The following is a 15,540-nucleotide window of genomic DNA, read 5'->3' on the forward strand; positions in this document are numbered from 1 at the left end:
AGATCTCCATATATGGGCATATCAGTCGGATCGGCGGTGCGACGTAATAATAATAATACATTTGTAAACGCACTTTACATTCTCACAAATCTCAGAGTGTACAATTAAAAGCAAGGCATAAAAACAGCATAGGCAACAAAACAATTACAATAGACCCAACTAGGCTAAACTAAAGGGCCAAAATTTAGAAATTAAAACTTAGTACGAAAAACAAACAAAGTCCATAAAATTTTAAAAATGCTTTTTTAAAAAGGTAGGTTTTTAGTCAATTTTTAAAAGCATCAGTGGACTGCGGTGCTCTCAGCTGGTCTGGGAGGGCATTCCACAGACATGGGGCTGTGTGACAGAAGGCCCGGTCGCCCATGGTGCAGAGGTTGGTGTCAGGGACAACAAGATGGTTGGTGTTGTTGGAGCGGAGGCTTCGGGTGGCGGGTTTTGGGGTGAGGGCTGCGTGGCGGCTTCGGGTGGCGGGTTTTGGTGTGAGGGCTGCGTGGCGGCCCGAAACCTCTAGTTAGTTATAGAATATTGCCCTTGTGAAACTATTCTTGAAAAACATGTTTTTAGTTTTTCTAGGTTATCATTGTCTCCGCCAGGCCGAAAGGCATGGCGAGAGAGTATGTTTTACCCCCTGTCCGTCCGTCCGTCCGTGTGTCCGTGTGTGTGTGTGTGTGTCCGTCCTTCTGTCTGCGACCAGCTAATCTCCGCCACCGTTGGCCCGGTCGCTGTGAAACTGTGCACACACACTCCCTGGATACCAAAGCAGAACCTCTGCCCCACATTTTTCAGATCAGCCCGTCATAGCGCCACCATGAGGCCGACTTTTGCAAAACTATTTTTTTGCTATTACTCCTACAGATGTTGTCCAAAAAACATGCAAATCGGTACACAGTATCTCCATAGCCATGTGATCAACACGGATCTGTCCGATTTCCTATATTCCATCCTCATTGGCTAAGGTTGGCTTCCAAAGTTTGCAGGATTGGTCCGTTTTGAACAAAATGCCTCAAATCATGAACGCAGCGTGCGATTTCCGTGAAAATTTGCACGCACATTCCCACTAGGCCGCGGAAGAAATAACCCCCTTTTCACATTGCCCTGTTATAGCGCCACCAGCAGGTCTACTTTAGCAAAACACATTTTTGCAACAAAATGCCTCAAATCATGAATGCATGCACATTCCCACTAAGCCGAGGAAGAAATGGCACCCTTTTCACATTGGCCTATTATAGCGCCACCAGGAGGCCACAATAACGTACCTGACCTGGCGGAGACCTGTGCTCCGAGGAGCACTTTTTCTAGTTTCTATTGTCACACTTTTTGTGAAGTGTGATTTCCCTCACGGGATGTGATGAAATGAATTGGATTACATTGACTGATGCACCGTGACTTCACTGTAATGCATAAGCATTACAATTAAAGCCACCCTTCTCATTTATCATCATTTTGTGGGAGAGGCCACTTAAGTATCACTACCTCAACCCACAACATTAAATCTGCTGCAATGTTTCATATTCAGCTGCAGAAAGTCCCCTTAATCTGCATAAAGCAACAAAACGTTTTTCGCTCTGCTCTATGGACAATGGACATGAATAAACCTGTTTTTAGATAGACCACTATGTTGCTATGTAAACTTTATGGAGTCTATTCTTAAGAATGAGATTTTAAAAGCTTAAGAGAGAGAGGGAGATTAATTAAACATTGTAGAATATTGTCCTTGTGAAACTATTCTTTTGAAAAACAATTGAAGGATTCTGTGTGCAGGAAATCCTTTCACAAATAGACAGCGTTTCTCACATCTGTTCAGTGAACATTAGTCATTCAGTCTGTTCAAGTGAAAACAAGCACCCAGGTGTGAGTGTATCTAGAGATCATCTCATCATCTTTCTGTTTTGATACGTTGCTAACGTGATGATGGGAAACGTGTGGCTGGTTAATCTACCAGTTTTTACTCATTTGTCACCGTCATCACTACGCAACATATAAGTGCCTCAGCAGACTACTCACATTGCCAGGTATCAGCCCAGCCCTGTCTGTTTCATACCAACACCTGAGCCAAAACCGCCCTGATCATCTGCAGTACAGTTGTTAACCATTTTTTATGTTTTCAGTAAAGTAGCTGGGATAATGTACAAAAGAATATGATATTGCCAGAGGGACATTATGTAGGAACAGAGTAGACATACAAACTACTTCATTGACATCATTGTAAAGCAGGTACACAGACATAAATAAAACACTAGAGGAGACAATTGAGAGGCCAAATTATACACATGTCCGCTATGTCTGACCCGTATGAATATACAAGAATGGGACTTTCTCACAACATATGCTTGTTGGTGCAAACAATGTCTTGCGTGCACACTGTATGTATATTAAGGGTCATTCAAGATTTGTAAACACCTGAGTGGGGTCACATACTCTATGTATTGAATTAAAGTGAATACGCTGCCGGGTAAAATTCATACATACCCCATACACTGCCCCAATTAGGAGACTCAGGATACAGTGGACTTCTTGTACTATGACCCTATAGTTCGTTGACCGGGGTCCCCCAGTTGTCTGATACGTGGTCTAGAGGAAAACTGGAAGCTTGTCTAAACAAAAATGTATCTCTAATCTAAAAAGATATAAATTAAAAACACTGTAATCAGAATTAAAAACATACAAGCTATAACAGAGACTACATGACCAGATTAATAAACCAGTCAAAATCTATTCATGTGAGCACTGTTGTGTTGAGTTTAACCATAATTTGAGTCCTTTTGTTAAAAACATTGCATCAGTCTATAGTTTTAGATCAGTGGGCAAAGAGGTCCTGTGTATTGGGACAAGACAATCACCATTGGTGGAATCTGGTGTAGTTGCTCTAAGAGCTCTGACATCTATCAACCAGTCCAGGAAAAATAGGTGAAACATGATAAAAACCTGTTTTATATTACAAAACAATCATGACAAAGTAAAAAAAAATGTTTTCTTAGGTGGAAATTCCACAGTGATGCCATCTCATCGGTTTCTGGTCCATGACTTTTATTGATTGCTTGTATATTGATGTGATCTAATCACAAGGATATAGATCACCCATTGATCATGAGGATGTGATAATTGTGTTAGAGAGAGAGAGAGAGAGAGAGAGAGAGAGCGCGAGAGAGAGAGAGAGAGAGAGAGCGAGAGAGCGCACAAGAGAGAGAGAGAGAGAAAGAAAAATAACAGGAAAAGCTCTGGTTGGGGTTTTTCCTAGACTGGTACACATGGGTGCATGGATTTGACTTCTACACCATCACTTGGTACATGATTGCAGTAATAGTAACCCATATAATGATTTTATTTTAATACTTTTTTCTAACCAGTCATCTCTAATGATATTTGCAATATTTAAGTATGCACACAGACCAGGTCAACTTGTGATGTCACACCAATGTGCAGTTCTGGAGACATTGTGTAAAATGAATTCAACTTGATTCATTATCTTTTCTCATTGCACTGGCAAGGTTGTAGCCACTGCAGCATGATATCAACTTCATCTGTTGCTTCTGTGCTCCGTAGCAAGAAACCGGCTACACATCGATCACAGAGCACAGAAACAACAGATAAAAAAGATTATTGCAATATCTGGACGTACATTAAACATACACTCCCCATTGCATCTCTTTTCTTTATGGACTCTACAATGGGAAAACTGAAAAGAAGACAGCATAGGGAAGACACAGGGGGAAAAGGTTTAGGGTGTCGGTCGAAAAGGAACACGCCATCAAGAGATGAGGACTTCAATCAACATTCAACTTCTGCACATGTATTTCGTTCTTATAATTCCCAACCCTTTTTATAAGTGCTGGTGTTCCACCAAAATGTTATGTCATATTTTGCAGATTTGCCAAGAAATAAGTAAAATTAGTGCTTTTCTTTCCAACAAGACCAAAGGTAATTTCCTGCGCTTAGTGAGAAGCTTATCTCCTGCCCCATCAAAGTGAGTGAATTCTCATCATGTCATCATTAAGTGGCATTAGTAACTATTATAATGCACTTAATCTAAACCCATAGTGACGTACTCCACATGCAAGAATTTAAGCCTCAATATGCACACCCTGTTTCTCCTATTCCCTCTCTGACTGAGAGATGACCCCATGTTGATGTAATTAAAGCATGAGACCCCATAACCTCCACCCCTCTGCCCTCCCTTCTGATCCACCCCTGATTCTCAGCTGACTTGTTACAGGAAGAGGGCAGGCGACCGGGCCAGAATCCAAAAGTGATGTAACAGGAGTGCACACCAGTATGCACTACTTACACACACACACACACACACACACACACACACACACACACACACACACACACACACACACACACACACACACACACACACACACACACACACACACACACACACACACACACACACACACACACACACACACACACACACACACGCACACACGCACAAGTACAGGCCAAAAGCAGAACAATGAACAGCAGTGGGAGGTCAATAGTCTGTCTGTCTGTCTGTCTTTCTGTCTGTCTGTCTGTCTGTCTGTCTGTCTGTCTGTCTGTCTGTCGCTCTCTCACACACACATGAACTTAAGCACAAACACACATGAACTTAAACACGATCACACTCATGAATGTACATAAACACACAGGAGATATGGCTATATACACATTCTCTCACAGACAGGATATAACCCCCCCCCCCAACACACACACACACACACACACACACACACACACACACACACACACACACACACACACACACACACACACACACACACACACACACACACACACACACACACACACACACACACACACACACACACACACACTGCACACACACACAGGGGATGTTTTGAGGGACATGGTGAACAATGGGGTGCTGACATGTTCCCTTAAATGAACCAGACCCAATGTTTGAAAAACAATGGAGAACTGCGCTCGGCAGTTACCAAGCAATAAGGAGATTACATTTTAACCATATCTACAATAAATCATTGTCTATTAAATTAAACATACTGTACATGAAGTTCAAGATGCCTTCCATCTTAGAGGTGTGTAGTTCTTTTAGTAAAAAATATACACATACCACAGATTACTGCATTGCCTCAATTACTAAAACATAAAAATGTATAATTTGGGGATCAATACTTTTTTTATCGTGCATATGTTTGTGCACCATATTGTGGTCCATATACTGTATACAATCATATGGTGCATAATATACGGTATGAAGATATGAGCACAAAACTTTCAATGTCGATTGAGGTTATCTTTAGTATTAATCTTATTGTTAAATGTAACTGATTATAAGCAGATGAAGAGTGCTTAAGGTGAACACTGATGGCAGGCGGGGCAGTGGAGCATGATTTTAGTGGCATTTGTGTTTGCATTAGAAGGATACCACTCTCTTAGCAAATATCATAGTGGACTCTGTACCAGAGACTGGCAGGGACTAGACTTACTTACACGTACTCGTAAAAGTATACACGAGTGTGTGTGTGTGCGCGTGTGTGCAAACACACGCGCACACACACACACACAATTTCATGCAGAGATTAGGGAACTCTATCTGCTCTCTCTCTTCCCCCCTCTCGTGCACACGCACACACACACACACACACACACACACACACACACACACACACACACACACACACACACACACACACACACACACACACACACACACACACACACACACACACACACACACACACACACACACACATTCCATAAAGGTTCCCTCACTGGGGAGAATAGCAACTGTACTGTGGCGGTGCCAAGGCTATCGCTGCACTGCAAAAGCAAAAACTCCCTCCATCACCCTCCCTTCTCTTTCTTTCTTTCCTTCCCTCCCTCCCTTCCTTCCTTCTCTTCCCTTCCCTCCATCACCCTACCTTCTCCTCCACTCCCTTCCACTCTCCAACTCTCTCTGCTGTCCCCTCCTCCCTCCAACCTCCCCGGTCCCTCCCCCAAGAGCCAGCCAGTATATCAGGAGCTGGCCTCCTCCCATCCATCTCCAGTGTGGTTCTGAAAGCCTGCAGCTGTATAACGGTCCTCTCCTCTCTTCTCATCTCCTGATCAGCACATCCAGCCAGCATGTCTACTCGCACAAGTTACAGTACTTACAGTTCCAGCAGCGGACATGGCGGCAGGGCCATGGGTCAGGGTATGGGTGGCGGTGGCGGTATGGGTATGGGTGGGGGCATGGGTATGGGTGGAGGGGGATCCATCATTAGCCAGCGCCGCGTGGGCTACGTCTCCTCCGCCCCCAAAGCCTACAGCGTGTCCGGCATGGGCTTCGGTGGTCCCCGCATCTCCTCATCCAGCGTCCGTACCGTCTCCTCTGGGTACGGTGGCGGATACGGCGGCGGCTATGGTGGCGGAAGCGGTGGCTTTGACCTGGCCGACGGCATGGACCACCGCGTTGGGACCGACGGGAAGGCCACCATGCAGAACCTCAACGTCCGCCTGGAGACGTACCTGGATAAGGTGCGCACCCTGGAGAAGGCCAACTCCGAGCTGGAGGTGAGGATCAGAGAGTACTACGAGCAGAAGGGACCCGCCGCCGAGAGGGACTACAGCAAGTACTGGGCCATCATCAATGATCTCAAGGACAAGGTAGGAAGTAGGAACCACTGTTCCCACCCCAGGGTTCAGAACCAGGAGAACTTTCAGAGACATGACAAGTCAGAACTGTAGCCTAAATGTAGAACAGGACACTGAACAGGGTTATTAGGTACACCGGTACTATGCTATACAAAATATTACTGTAGATAAATTCAGAAATAGAAAGTATAGGTATTTGACAAGTCTCTATAGCTTATGTATGGAGCAAGTAATGTTTGCTGTTAATCATTGCCATGGGTTAGAAAATAAATGTTAGGCATTTACAGTACAGTGAAGACAGACAATTCTATCTGAATCAGATGTATAGTATTGCTTAGTAGTATTCAAACGTTAGCTTATACAATGATTAATCATTTATACAAGTCACATATTACGCAAGAAAATGTCGCTGAAAAGAAAGTCCCTAGTAGGATTGCTTTGCATGCCAAGATATCTCAGCATTACCTAATGTGAGACCTAAAACAGCTGTCTCACAGGTGGGTGTTTCTGTAACAGATAGGCTGAATGGTATTCAGTGGATTGTTAGTAGCAAGTTATCTTAACTTGTACATTTGAAATTACAAACTACAGCAGTGATACAACAGGGAAAACAGCCACAGCATTTCCGATCTATCAACATTGAAATGCGTCTATTGTCCGCTGATAAATAACCAATGGTTCTCTATATATCTCTTTAAGATTAATGGTGCCACCATCAACAACGCCAACATCCTGCTGCAGATCGACAACTCTAAACTGGCTGCTGATGACTTCCATACCAAGTAAGCAAGAGACCCTTCTCATCCCCATACACACACAATTTTACAGTTAAAATGGAAAATAAACACATATAATACAACTTTGTGAGTACACATTTTACATATATGTAGTGAAAAATAGTCTAGATGTATTGTAATACCCCTGTATGGTCCTGTTGTACAAAATGGGAGGTCCTAAGTAAGAGTGGCTGTGTTGTCAGGGTTGCATAAGTGTGCTGTAAATGAACAGAGGTTTGGTTGAATTTTGAAAATGGTGACAGAATTCACTGAGCCTTCTGGAGGTCTTGTGGACCTAACTAACTAAACCAAACATTTGGGATGGGAAGTGCCCACTTCATAACCCCAATGACACACCCTCTATCAAACCCCCTCTTTCCATGAAACTAGGTCGCTACATACTATAGGTACTGATCATCATTAACATATATGATAGCTACATCAATAGAAATATAAAAGTATGGAACAGGTATTTATATTTCCACTTCTTGACATTTATGTGCACCAGTCTCCCCAACGGAAATTCTTGCACAGCTACAGCACTTGGTGGATGCGGTAAATCTGATCTCATTTTAAACATCCCTCATCAGTGTTCTCTCATCTTCCCCAACCAATCAGGTTTGACCATGAGCTGATGATGCGCCAGGGAGTGGAGGCAGACATCGCTAACCTGCGACGCCTGTTGGACCAGACCACCCTCACCAAGGCTGACCTGGAGATGCAGATTGAAGGCCTGCAGGATGAGCTGGCCTACCTCAAGAAGAACCACGCTGAGGTTGGTGCTCACCATCACACAGTCTGTACACAAGGATGTTCTTCTGGCTTGGAGCTAGAGAAGACCATTAAAAACATTATTGTGTGCTGCTGTCTGTAGTTATAATGTCCCATTATGTTACCCAATTACCCAGAATGTTAATTTCTCTCAAGAGAGTATAACAATGGATTCTGGATGTTATTGTGTAGTGGTGCATTTTATGGGTCTTTGAACTTATCTGTTACTTACTCACATTTTCCTTGCTTCCACAGGAGCTGGCAGCTATGCGTGCTCAGCTCACAGGCACAGTCAACGTGGAGGTTGATGCTGCACCACAGCAAGACCTCAGCAAGATCCTGGAGGAGGTCAGGGCCCAGTATGAAGGAATCACAGACAAACACCGCCGTGACCAGGAGTGCTGGTTTAATAACCAGGTAGGAAGACAAAACCACGCCTGAAACCCCGACACAACGCCTACTCACTTAATCCTGTCTTTATAGTGGTGACAGACTAGTAATTATCTATAATCTGTGAATTAGATGAATGAAAGACCTTCACCGGGAGGTCCGTTAATGTTGCTATAGTTTATGTAGCTTGAGACAAGTTCAAGACTTTAATTAAGACAATAGGAAATGTAATTGTAGGGAAAATAAATACTGTATATTCAGAGATAAATCATGTTTCAATTACAGCAACATGTATCAAAGCAAACCACAAACCATAGGCTACAGAAAAGCTGTAAACACCCCTGGCTGCAAACCATAGCCTAACTATTTACAATAAAATGTATACCTCCCATTGCAGTCCGCGACCCTGAACAAGGAGGTGGCCATCGTCACAGAAACCGTCCAGACGTCCAAGACAGAGATCAACGACCTGCGGCGTACCATGCAGGGCCTGGAGATCGAACTACAGTCACAGCTCAGCATGGTGAGATACGCAACCCTGACACAACAACACTGAGGGTGGGAGAATGTGGTAAATGAGCTTATAGACGCAGGCTTACGATCATTACGTTTATGGCTCTAAATCTGTGTAGTTAAAGGGAAATGGAAACACATCTCCCTTAAAAACTACCGTTTTGGCCCGAACCGCTGGCCTCGTGGTTCGGGCACCTAGGCTCTATGTAGCCTGACAGCGCACTGCGGGTTCAAGTCCCGCTCCTGACGGTCTTTGCTGCATGTCTCTCTCCCTGTTTCCAGTCCATCTCTACTATAACACTATAAATAAAGGCAGAAAAAGCCCCCAAAATATCTATATCTAAGGCACTCAACCCTCAATCCCCCCTGTGGAGATCCTCCGTAATAGGAGACTACCTACTAATTTGTCAAAATGTAAGAGTGCAAATTGTAGCATTGCCATAAAAGAGCATCCATGGCGAGGTAAACTGCCCTGGATAAATAAACAACTCCAGAGCACACGCCATCTCTTCAGAATTCAACATCATTGCCTTATTTGAACAAAAAATCCATTAGCCTTGCCCTGTGTGTGAACGCATGGAGGAACAGATCGTGATGAACGGTGGCAGAGAGTTTAGACTGAGCGGGGAGGCTAAAATGATCTACCGAGAGACGGAGGAACAAGGTTTTAATAGATATTAGCGCAAGAAGGGCCCAGGAGGGGGTAAAAAGTGGAGGATTTGGTGAGTTTGCGGGGGAGAGTGAGAGAAGAGGAGTTATTTAGAGTGGAAGGGTTCTGTAAGCCTGACGTTATAAGGCCATCTGCTTCTACTCTGGAAGACAGAACAGAGCATGAGCAAAGCCAAAAGGAATGTGGAGAACTGGACAACCCAAAACTGTACTCCCTTGGGCCATCAGGACCCAACTGGGGTTAATCACAACACAGAACAGCCACCCTGATACATGTACTGTACAGTAGAGTTCTGTTCTCTATCATTTGGAAATGCTAGACACCAGTCATTACATCTAACACTTACTCATACATATACAAAAAGAACAAAAAGAACATACTGTTTCTTTGTGGGGCAGTAGTCCACAGCACAGTACAGTACAGTACAGTACAGCACAGTGGATTGTTTCTGTTGTACATATACCACAAAGAAAAAACTGTAAGTGTGTCTGGTCTATGCTGAATACCCCCTGCAGACCATTACTGCAGTAATCTATCCAAACACAGACAGGCTGTTAACGTCTCGCACACATGACTCCAGGGTGGAGTTTGTTTAAATAACTAATACTAGTTTAGAATCCTCTCAGCAGCCATACAAGCTGGTGCATAATCTTTCCCAGAGAATGTCTGTTCAATCCCATTATAGAGAGGTTTCTCACCAGAAGTTTTGTAATTAAATAAAATACTGATAAAAATCTAACTAAAATAGAAAGAATATCTTCATGGTTGTACATTTTCATTTCTTTTTTTAACAAACTCTCCACTTTTACAGAAAGGGGCACTAGAAAGCACAGTGGCAGACACAGAGGCACGCTACGGAGCCATGCTACAGGCCTACCAAGACCAGATCAACATGCTAGAGCAAGAGCTGGGTAACGTGCGTTCCAGCATTGATCAGCAGGGACAGGAATACAGAATGCTGCTGGACCTCAAGACCAGGCTGGAACAGGAGATCTCCCAGTACAGGATGCTCCTGGAAGGCGAGGAGTCTAGGTAAACATTAAATTTTTTCTTTAAAGGCATTTTAATTAGACAGAGTTCAGCACATGGACAGTAGTACAGACTCAAACGATGACAGGCGAACCAAGTCATAAGTTGGACTCAAACCAAAGATGTTGCAAGCATGTCTGAATCATGGGACAAACGAGTGAGAATGAGAGGAAAAGAAGAGACAGACAGACAGACAGACAGACAGACAGACAGACAGACAGACAGACAGACAGACAGACAGACAGACAGACAGACAGTACTGTCTGAACTGAATGGGATCAGTCAATTACATTAATTGAAAAGTCCACAAATTTTAACACCTGTAGTCAGATAGAGCATAAGGTCTGTACTCTGCAGTTTTAGAAATCAATGCATATGTCACTGGAATGCAGAAAACACCACTTAACATTACTCTATTTTTTCCCTCTGTTCTGTTCTTCCTGTCCCTACTGTAGGCCTTCAGGTAAGCAGCCATTCAACAATTATACAAGATTTTTTTTAACCAAGCATTATTTTACGGCGTAATCTTGTTATAGCACTGGTATAATGATCTGTATTTCTTTCTGCAGGGGGAAGCAAGAGTACAGTCACAACCACCACAGTGCGTTCTTCCAGCTAGGAGCACCTACTGGCAGAACAAGCAGTTCACACACATGCACAAACTCTGACACACACTCAAACACAAACTTGCAAACTCAAGCTGTTACATAATGAAAAGAAGATTGCCACTTATAAGAGATGAGAGCGTTGTGTTAAAGACATCATCTGTATTAATGTTTATGAAATGGAACATTTGGCAAATCGTAGGAAATGTCTGTGTTATGAGTGTGTCCCCGTGTTTGTTTGTGTGACTTGATCTGAAAAATAAATCTGCTGGTGAAGTTTACCTTCCTGTGTTCTGTGTTGTCAAGTGAACTTTTAACCAAGGCAACGTTTTTGGGGAAATGTGGACTGTCCACAGCCACGGTATCTTTTCCGTCACTGACCAGTGTTTACACAGTTGTCATACCAACCGTACTATAATATGGGGGAGGGTAATTTTGCCAGGAAGGGGTGAACAATGGTTCACAACTCCCATGGAACATCTAACACTGGGAACAGAACTGAAGACTGGCCTTGTCAAAGAGCCATGTTTATTTTATATATTTTTTTCACTTTGGGCTTGTAGCTCTTATCTGGAGCAACTTACAATGATTGATCAGAAAATGATAAGGGTTCAGTGTGTAGCTCAAGGACACTTTTAGTCAGGACATGGTGTCAGCAGGAGAGCTTTCCATTAAGGGGCAGCCGCTCACACACAGTACAACTACACCACCCTGTGTTGCCACATGTAACACACTGTACTGAAGCCTATATATGGTTACTAAATCACAGGGACAAGGAAAAGTGCAAGTTCAGTGACAAAAAAGTTAATGACCCATGAGATACAGTGAAAGGACTTTTCAAACAGGACACACCCCACTTCGGTGACTAATATTTGCCCTGGCAACTCTAAACACAATGTTACATGGCGTACGTCTAAGTCTGCAGGAGTCCTTGTTGCCTGGTAACACATTTCGTAACATGGACTGGGAATGCAAACAGTGACCAACAGAACAAAGCCAGCTCTGTTCACGGAGTTCTTAAAGTATCAGTGTTGCACTTTGCCTTTTTATGAACACAGACTGTGGAAAGGTGATCAATATGATGTTGTGATGCAGTGTCATAAAAGGAGGCGTGTGATCTTTTGAGGCCCTATAGGTGTCTCTTTCTTTTCTGAAGCAAAGTGAGGGGTCCACTCCCTCTTGTATTGCATATACAGTATATTGGATATTTATTGTGATAAATACGAAGTGGCAAGGAAATGTACGAGGAAAGTATGTGGATGAAAGTGCTGGTAGGATTCAACACAAAGCTAGCTTGAGTTATGCTTGGGTTCAGAGGCTAATAGGTTAACAGCCTGCTATGAGAGTGTGAGAGAGTGTGAGTATGTGTACGTGTGTGTGTGTGTATATATATATATATATATATATATATATATACTGTATATATATATATATATATATATATATATACACACACAAATATATACACACACATATATATATATACACACACACACACACACACACACACACACACACACATATATATATGCAAAAGAGACAAAGGCGCCTGTGCTTGTTGGACTGAGATTCACAGTTCAAACTATCTTGAGAGATCACAGAGAAATCCTTCTAGCTGAAATGTGAGACAAGTTATGTAAAATATTCTCAGATGGTAATGCAATGCTGGATTTGGAGAAGAATGAAGAACCTACATTGCAAGAAAGAACTCATGATCAGCACACCAGGGTGTCAGTTTGCATGTACAGTATTGCAAAAATGTAGTTGCAGCAGTGCATGGATGCAACTGAACTGACAAATCTCCTGCATCCGCAAACAACAAAGCTTTTGCAATTAACGCAAGACATTTGGTATGCATGTACAAAATAGAAATGCTGCTATGGTATATGTACCAAGTTTTTGAGAATTCTCTGCAAATCAAGTACGGCAACCTAAGCCATACCATGATATATCTAACCACAGAACAAAAAGAGAACAGAACATACTGCTGTTTGAGAGACCAACAAAGGGCTGAAGAAAGATAGAGAGAAGAATATGCTTCACAGTGCTGGGTCACATGTGTTAAGTTTGACACAGAAGCCGAGAAAGGAATGCTTAGCCTCTTTGCTAAAGGTCTCAGACAGGGCTACGGCATCAGAAGGAACTGTGAAAGTTGGAAACATCTGCCTGGGCTCTAGAATGTCTTGAGAGTCAGCAGTGGAACAACATCAAGTATGCTTCAAGGAGCTTTAACAGCAAGGCCAAGTATTATTTGGATGTGAATTTTCAAACCATTTGCACAGCATCTACATTGCAACGGGAACACATAAATGTGTCAGTTTTAATATTCCTGTCACCAAATAGGTATTCCTTTAAACTCTCTCTAGCCCTTATGATATTTATTATCCTGGATCTTCCCTTCTATATGATCAGTTTTATGATCACAGGAATTGAAGCTGGCCTAACTGTGTACTGTATAAATCTTCATACATTCTATAAATTCTGTACTGTATGGAAAGCCAGTTAGTGATCTGAGCACAGGAGTTATACGTTATTTTTGTCCTGGTAAGCACTCTGGCTGAGCTGGAGCCTTCCTACAGTCTTGGGTACCGTATTCCAGCAAAGTGGGCATTAGGAGATGCAGACCATCACCACACTAGTTGACCCACAGCAGCCAGTTTGTCAATGCGAGGACAATGCTATCCATATCTTCGCCACTGAACACTGCATTGTGGTTTGTGCTGCTTTGTTCATGACCTGAACACATAGTTCTGTAACTTGCCATCATAGTTAAAGATTGAACAGGGTAGGCAACAATGTTATTAGACTGTATGTCTTCGTTTTTCTTTTCTTCGTAACCACAGCACCATGTGTTCCATTGTATTCTATGGACTAGTGCAGTGGAGAGGCCTGAAAGATGCAGATTGCAGGAATAAATGGTGGGATTTGTACAAGGCTGGACTGGCTCCAACTCTGATCAACAACTCTTCTCTTATCACCCTCTTACACAGATACATAACTCAGAACAGCAGAACTGTAAATGTCGACATAGACACATTTGGCTACAGTTTAAAGTAGTTGGATTAGTAACTCTTAGCCTACAATTAGTGTTGCAATTTGCAAAGCACAGTGTACCACAACATGAAAGCCTTGAAGCTAAAGGTTGAAAGGAAAGAAGAGGAGGTATAGACCTAGTAACACGTAAAATATCAGAAACAAAGGTTCCACTGAGGTAGGATGGACATTGAAATTTGGCACAAGTGTGAAAGAATGGATAAGTTTGATGTTATCCATTCCCTTGCCCTTGAGATAGGTCATACTTTCCCAGTGCCTAAAGCTCACCAGCACATACACTGCGTGTGCTAAGTACGCCACGACAAAAAAAACAAACATGCTGTGTGGTTTACAAAGGCCTTGTTAGCCATTGTTCCAAGGACAATGCTTTGTGAAAACCTTTTGTTGCTCACTACTGTTACGGTCACATGGAAAGTAAACAAAAGAAAGCCTACAACACATTTTGCATCCAGAACCCTAGTTTCAGAAACAAAAGACTAAAATCATTTCTATTTTTATTTTTTAAGTACCTTGATTATATTTCATTTTCATTTTACTGTTCTCTGTCCATATTTAATTCGGTGTTCGCCAGTAACACAGACTTTGTGAGAGACTAGATGAAAGGATTCACCTTCATTGTTGAGATTTTGATGACTATAGCTAGCTATAGCTCGTTATTGGCCGATGTCATCTTAAATCTTTGCCATGTAGATAAATTACGCCAACATTTTTCTGTCCACCACTGAAGTGCCCCTGACATTCTTCAGATTTGTGTTTTCATTGTTCTGTGTTTTCTAACTTTCCCAATTTAACTAATGCTCATAATTTCAACAAAAGAGAACACATACATCATCCTTAACATCATGTAAATGTGTTCAGTACCCACTGGGCGCTGTGCAACCCACTGAAGGAACGACTGAATAACACTATAGCCACAGAACATACAGTGAGGTACACTTTCCTAAACCAAACTGGTACTGGTTCAAAAAGTATGACTCATATTTTCCAAATCCCCCTGAGTTTGGGTTTAGTTCATCCCCAAACATTGGTAATAAGGACTAAACAACCATTGTTTGCACTAGCAACACAAATGCTGAATAAGAAAATCTGGTGCATAGGAGAGCATGGTTTGTGACAGATTGCTTTGGTA

The 15,540-nt window shown here is 42.6% G+C and overlaps 1 protein-coding gene across 1 annotated transcript; it reads left to right on the forward strand.

The window, feature by feature from the left end:
- Window positions 1-6,110: 6,110 nt before the first annotated feature.
- Window positions 6,111-10,759, forward strand: LOC308105627 (keratin, type I cytoskeletal 19-like; the record flags this gene model as incomplete). The annotated part of the gene is made up of 6 exons (XM_080456474.1): window positions 6,111-6,615; window positions 7,303-7,385; window positions 7,998-8,154; window positions 8,406-8,567; window positions 8,938-9,063; window positions 10,535-10,759. The coding sequence occupies exons 1-6, from the start codon at window positions 6,154-6,156 to the stop codon at window positions 10,757-10,759; spliced, it is 1,215 nt and encodes a 404-aa protein (XP_080312600.1). The 5' UTR covers window positions 6,111-6,153.
- Between the last annotated feature and the right edge of the window lie 4,781 nt (window positions 10,760-15,540).

This window comes from Gymnoscopelus braueri (genome assembly GCF_963280865.1).
Source record: "Gymnoscopelus braueri genome assembly, chromosome: 2".
NCBI lineage: Eukaryota > Metazoa > Chordata > Actinopteri > Myctophiformes > Myctophidae > Gymnoscopelus > Gymnoscopelus braueri.